The following is a 6,517-nucleotide window of genomic DNA, read 5'->3' as shown; positions in this document are numbered from 1 at the left end:
GTTCACAACCCAACTCGCTTCTTCAGTGTCTCCATTACGAGTGTATTTGTCTCAGGGCCTTCCCACTTGTTTGTCTTCTCGTACGAGCTATTTTACCAGGTCTAATCGGCTTCTTCTCACCACTCAGCTTTTGGGTTTCATATCAACCCCTCTCTGAATCTATTCAAACTAGCTCCTTCTTCCCCAACCTAAAACATCACCATTTCATTTATGACACTTATCACTGACCTGGACAGAGTTCCCTCATGTTACTTGTAGACTAGTCTCTCCCCGCCCCCATTTAAATATAAGCTCCATAGCAATAGTAAATCTCTTGGTCTTTCAGATCGAACCTAGGCCCTGGCAGTAAGAGCTCTGAGTCCTAACCACTGGACCACCAGGCAATTCCCTCTTGTTCATCCTTACCCCAGAGCTCAGAATAGTACTGGTACACTTGATGTTAAATGAAAAGGAAAAAAGTTATGTAGTTCAAATCCCATCTGACTGTAAAAACCTAGCCACAGGAGATAAGTGAATTTCAAAGGCTAAAAAGATCTGAGTCCTGTAAATGGCATGGGTGGACACCTGTCTTATTCTCAACAGCCCATCTGCTGAAACATCTTTCCCTAATTTGAAAAAAAACCTGGGTTAAGAGTTCTGCCTCCCTGCTGTAGACATCAGAATTCAAAATCCCAGTGGCTCTTTTGACTAGGATAAAGGCATGTGACCAGGCTCTGCTCACCAGACACACCCTCACAAGACTGACTCAGAACGGAGCCAGGGCCAGAGCCAAGTCATTTCTGTCGTGTCTCTTTGCAACCCTATGGACTGTAGATCGCTTCTGTCCACAGGATTCTCCAGGCAGAATACTGGAACGGATTGCCATGCCCTCCTCCAGGGGTTCTTCCTACCCAGGGCTCAAATACACACCTCTTCAGTTCAATTCAGTTCAGTCGCTCAGTCGTGTCCGACTCTTTGCAACCCCACGGACTGCAGCACACCAGGCCTCCCTGTCCATCGCCAACTCCTGGAGTTTACCCAAACTCATGTCCATTGAGTCGGTGATGCCATCCAGCCATCTCATCCTCTGTCATCCTGAGGACGAGATATCATCCTCATCTCATCCATGTCCCTTAGGTCTCCTGAATTGGTGGGCGGGTTATCACTAACACCACCTAGGAAGAGTGATGTAAAGCAACTTTATTTTCCGGCCCCTGAGCTGTGGCTGAGAAAAACATGTTACTTCTGCTTTATTGACTACGCCGAAGCCTTTGACTGTGTGGATCACAACAAACTCTGGAAAATTCTTAAAGAGATGGGAATACCAGATCATCTTACCTGCCTCCTGAGAAATCTGTATGCAGGTCAAGAAGCAACAGTTAGAACCAGACATGGAACAACGGACTGGTTCCAAATTGGGAAAGAGTTACATCAAGGTTGTATATTGTCACCCTACTTATTTAATTTATATGCAGAGTATATCATGAGAAATGCCAGGCTGGATGAAGCACAAGCTGGAATTGATTGCCCAAAGAAATATCAATAACCTCAGATATGCAGATGACACCACCCTCATGGCCAAAAGCGAAGAGGAACTAAGGAGCCTCTTGATGAAAGTGAAAGAGGAGAGTGAAAAAGCTGGCTTAAAACTCAACATTCAAAAAACTAAGATCATGGCATCCAGTCCCATCACTTCATGGAAAATAGATGGGGAAATAATGGAAACAGTGACAGACTTTATTTTCTTGGGCTCCAAAATCACTGCAGATGGTGACTGCAGCCATTAAATCAAGATGCTTGTTCCTTGGAAAAAAAGTTATGACCAGCCTCAGTTCAGTTCAGTTCAGTTCAATTCAGTTCAGCCCAGTTCGGTTCAGTCGCTCAGTCGTGTCCGACTCTTTGCAACCCCATGAATCGCAGCACACCAGGCCTCCCTGTCCATCACCAAATCCCGGAGTTCACTCAAACTCACGTCCATCGAGTCAGTGATGCCATTCAGCCATCTCATCCTCTGTCATCCCCTTCTCCTCCTGCCCCCAATCCCTCCCAGCATCAGCGTCTTTTCCAGTGAGTCAACTCTTCGCATGAGGTGGCCAAAGTATTGGAGTTTCAGCTTTAGCATCATTCCTTCCAAAGAACACCCAGGACTGATCTCCTCTAGAATGGACTGGCTGGATCTCCTTGCAGTCCAAGGGACTCTCAAGAGTCTTTCCCAACACCAGAGTTCAAAAGCATTTCAGCTTTCTTCATAGTCCAACTCTCACATCCACACATGACCACTGGAAAAACCATAGCCTTGACTAGACAGACCTTTGTTGGCAAAGTAATGTCTCTGCTTTTTGATATGCTATCTAGGTTGGTCATAACTTTACTTCCAAGGAGTAAGCATCTTTTCATTTCATGGCTGCAGTCACCATCTGCAGTGATTTTGGAGCCCCCAAAAATAAAGTCTGACACTGTTTCCAGTTTCCCCATCTATTTCCCATGAAGTGATGGGACCAGATGCCATGATCTTCGTTTTCTGAATGTTGAGCTTTAAGCCAGCTTTTTCACTCTCCTCTTTCACTTTCATCAGAGACTTTTTAGCTCCTCTTCACTTTCTGCCATAAGGGTGGTGTCATCTGCATATCTGAGGTTATTGATATTTCTCCCAGCAATCTTGGTCCCAGCTTGTGCTTCTTCCAGCCCAGCGTTTCTCATGATGTACTTTGCATAGAAGTTAAATAAGCAGGGTGACAATACACAGCCTTGACGTACTCCTTTTCCTATTTGGAACCAGTCTGTTGTTCCATGTCCAGTTCTAACTGTTGCTTCCTGACCTGCATATAGGTTTCTCAAGAGGCAGGTCAGGTGGTCTGGTATTCCCATCTCTTTCAGAATTTTCCAGTTTATTGTGATCCACACAGCCTAGCCTAGACAGCATACTAAAAAGCAGACATTACTTTGCCAACAAAGGTTGGTCTAGTCAAAGCTATGATTTTCCCAGTAGTCATGTATGGATGTCAGAGTTGGACCATAAAAACTGAGCACTGAGGAATTGATGCTTTTGAGCTGTGGTGTTGGAGAAGACTCTTGAGAGTCCCTTGGACTGCAAGATCTTTTTTACAATTAATAAGCTATCTATCTTTGGCTGTGCTGGAGCACCTCATCCTGGTGGGTTCTCCCATTGTGGAGCATGGGCTCTAGGGAGCTCAGGCTCTGTAGACGCCTAAGCTTACCTGTCTCAAGGCATATGGAGTCTTCCCAGACCGGGGTTCGAACTTGTGTCCCCTGTGTTGGCAGGCAGATTTTAACTACCGGACCACCAGGGAAGTCCTGGCCCACAATGCTTTGAAACTTTAAAAATTGTACTCAGAGATGCAACATTTTACATCTGTGATTTCTGACAATTTTAAGCTTGCATACAGCAATCAGCTGGAGAAAAGAGGCTCCCTTTGGATATGTGGATTGCCTCTAATATACACTCTTATGCCACATGTTCGCTTTTAATTGTGTTGTGTATGTTGGAAGTTTGGCAGACTACCTGCCATTTCATGAAATTGCTGTTGCATAAGAAAACCAACATAAAATGCTGGAATAGATTAAAAGATAGAAAAGGTAAATTAAAGGGGTGTGACGGGGAGATGCTCTGTAGGTGTAAAGTCTAGGTCAAGAAGGATGGAGGCTTCTGGAATCTGGTTTTGTACTCACGGAGACTGTCAGGAGGGTGACGTTTATGTGTTTGTTTGCCATGATTAAAAAAAAAAAAGGAATTCACAATGTTAACAGAAGAGAAAAAACACCTAAGAATGTAGAAAAAGCATCTGATGAATTCAATGAAAACTCTTAGCAAACTATAAATAGAAATTTAATCTGAGAGATTATTTACCTACAGTAAAGCAGTAACAAGTGATATTGGTTAAATATTCAAAGTTTTTCACCCAAAATTTCGAAGGAGAGAAGAAATGTTTATTATTTCACTTTAATTCAATACTGTATTTGGCATCCTGGCCACACAGTAAAGCCAAAAATAAAAACAACAGATTGAACATGGAAAAAAGGACAGGGGAGAGCAGAAAGTTGGGACTTGGACCTGATGATTTCAAAGCAAGCCACACAACAGTTTAGAAATTTCTATTTGCACAACAGAAGGTGGAACCTGAAACTAAATCTAGAAAAAAAAAATCAAGTGATTTATAAAAGAAACTGACAAACTATAAAGATGGTTTCTATCTTGCTAGACTGTGTCTTACTTGGCTATTAATTTGAAACACTTAACAAAGCGACCACATCCCAGGTAATTTTGATTTTAATATTTAAATAATTTAATTTTAAATATTGATATCTATATAAAAGGGGTCCCAGAACCCCAGTCCTGGTTGGTGGCTTGTTATGTGCGGGACTACAAAGTGGAGAGATGGGTGATGGAAACCGAAATTATCTGCCCCCCAAAACACACCTTCCATGAAATCAGTCCATGGGGCCAAAATGGTTGGGGGGCCACTGCTCTAGAACATGTTTTAGCATCTGAAGCAGAAATAACACCCCCAAAAATGTCTTAGTAAACAATAAACTGAGCTTAACTACTTTATCTGTAATCAATTAAGTTTACTACACCTTTCCAAACATTAAAATGTACAATTTAAAGAGAGTAAACTTGGGAGCTTCCTTGGAGGTTCTATGGGGAAAGCACAGCTACTCCTAGGCCCTTTACTGAAGACCCGTCCTCCTCCACCAGGGATGACTGTCCGATTTCACTGAGGGCACAGCTTCGGGAGCAGTGAAGGAGGAAGGAAACAGCTGCCTAGCTAGCCAGGTCAGTCGCATCAACCCTGGCGATCAAAGGGGCGACAGGTGTTACAACCAGATCGCCCTCACATCCTGAAAAGCTTTTTATTTTGGCGGGGGGAGGGGCGCAGGACAGGCGAATGACCCGAATTTAACACACCACTTGCTGCACACATAAGACAGGTGACAGGAACGTTGTTATAACCCCTTAATAACGACATTATTCGATACATTACAATTTAAAAGACTCATAAAAAGAAATCCACCTAATCACAGGTACTGCAGAATCCCAAGGTCCTCTATACATTACTAGGGAAAAAATGTAAATAAATAAAGGCCAAAAAACTTTAGGTAACATGGCAACCCACACCTTCCCTGGTCAGACTCCACTGGCCACCTCAGTACTGCGGAAACGTTCCATCGATTTTGGCAGCCCAGGCCATGAGGCCCCCCACAACGTCCTTAACTGAGTCCACGTCTGCCCAGGACTGCAAGACCTTCACGGCTTTCTGGGAGTCGTTGCCCAGTTTGCATATCACATAGATGGGGACAGACGCCCCTTCCTGTGCGCCCTGCTTCCCTTCCCGGATGGCTTCTTCCAAGACTTTCAGGCTCTCCGCATCCTTCCGTTCCAAACGTTTCAAAGGGATGTGCAGGGCGTGAGGCAGACGACAGATGTCCACCTCCACTTGAGGCCTGACGTCCAGCAACAGGTGGGGTGACCCAGAATCCAGAAGTCGCTTATAGTCCATAACCGAAATCCGCTCCTCCGGGCTCAGCAATCGGAGGGAGCGGCACTTATCCGTGGCCGACGAACCGCAGAAGCTTTCGTAGTCCTGCAGGTCGGTCACGGTGGGCCGCTCCCCGCAGGCGGCACAGTCGGGCCTGCGCCTCCGCAGCCGGATACAGCGGAAATCGCCGCGGAGGGCGTCAAAGAGCAACAGGCGGCCGCTGTAAGAGGGACCCAGGCCCGCAGCTGTCTTCAGCACTTCCAGCGCCTGCAGGCAGCCCAGGACCCCCGTAACCGCGCCGAGCACCCCGCCATCCGCGCAGCTGGTCACCGTCTCCGCCGGGGGTGGCCGGGGGAACACGCAGCGATAGCAAGGCCCCCCGCCGTAGTGGTAGACCGTGAGCTGGCCCTCGAAACGCAGCGCGCTGGCGGACACCAGGGGCCGGCCGGCGAGCACACAGGCGTCGCTCACCAGGTAGCGGGTGGGCGCGTTGTCGGAGCAGTCCGCCACCACGTCGTAGCGGCGGACGAGGTCCAGCGCCGTGGCCGGCGTCAGCGCCTGGGCGTAGGGCACACACTCCACCGCCGAATTGAGGCGGCGCAGGGCGGCGGCCGCCGAAAAGACCTTGGCCTGGCCGGCCAGGGCCTCGCCGTGCAGCACCTGGCGGGCCAGGTTGCTCGCTTCGACCACGTCGTAGTCTACGAGGCCCAGGCGGCCGACGCCGGCTGCGGCCAGGTACTGCGCCAGCGGGCAGCCGAGCCCCCCGCAGCCTACTACGAGTACGGCCGCGGCCGCCAGGCGCAGCTGCCCCTGCATGCCGAGCTCCGGCAGCACGAGCTGCCGGCTGTAGCGCCGGATCTCCTCTCGGGACAGGGCGGCCCTGGGAGGCAGGGGCGACACGGGAACCGAGCGCGCTGACTCCTGCCCCGCCGAAAGGGCCGCCGCCAGCCTCTGCTTCAGAGAACTCAGCTCCTCCTCACGCTGCGCGACTTCGGCCTGTAGGGCCAGAACCTCCTCCCTGGCCGCCATGCCGGGCCTCT

General features: G+C 48.5%; 1 protein-coding gene across 1 annotated transcript; it reads right to left on the bottom strand.

Annotated features, from left to right (window-relative positions):
* Positions 1-3,998: 3,998 nt before the first annotated feature.
* Positions 3,999-6,506, bottom strand: MOCS3 (molybdenum cofactor synthesis 3). The gene has a single exon (XM_068987626.1). The coding sequence runs from the start codon at positions 6,504-6,506 to the stop codon at positions 5,145-5,147; it is 1,362 nt and encodes a 453-aa protein (XP_068843727.1). The 3' UTR covers positions 3,999-5,144.
* Between the last annotated feature and the right edge of the window lie 11 nt (positions 6,507-6,517).

Source organism: Capricornis sumatraensis, chromosome 15 (assembly GCF_032405125.1).
Source record: "Capricornis sumatraensis isolate serow.1 chromosome 15, serow.2, whole genome shotgun sequence".
Taxonomy (NCBI): Eukaryota; Metazoa; Chordata; class Mammalia; order Artiodactyla; family Bovidae; genus Capricornis; species Capricornis sumatraensis.
Note: the sequence above shows the minus strand (reverse complement) of the source record. Positions and strands in the feature narration are given on the sequence as shown.

Coding starts and splice junctions, on each gene's coding strand:
- MOCS3 (XM_068987626.1), bottom strand. CDS start 6,506: ATGGCGGCCAGGGAGGAGGTTCTGGCCCTACAGGCCGAAGTCGCGCAG.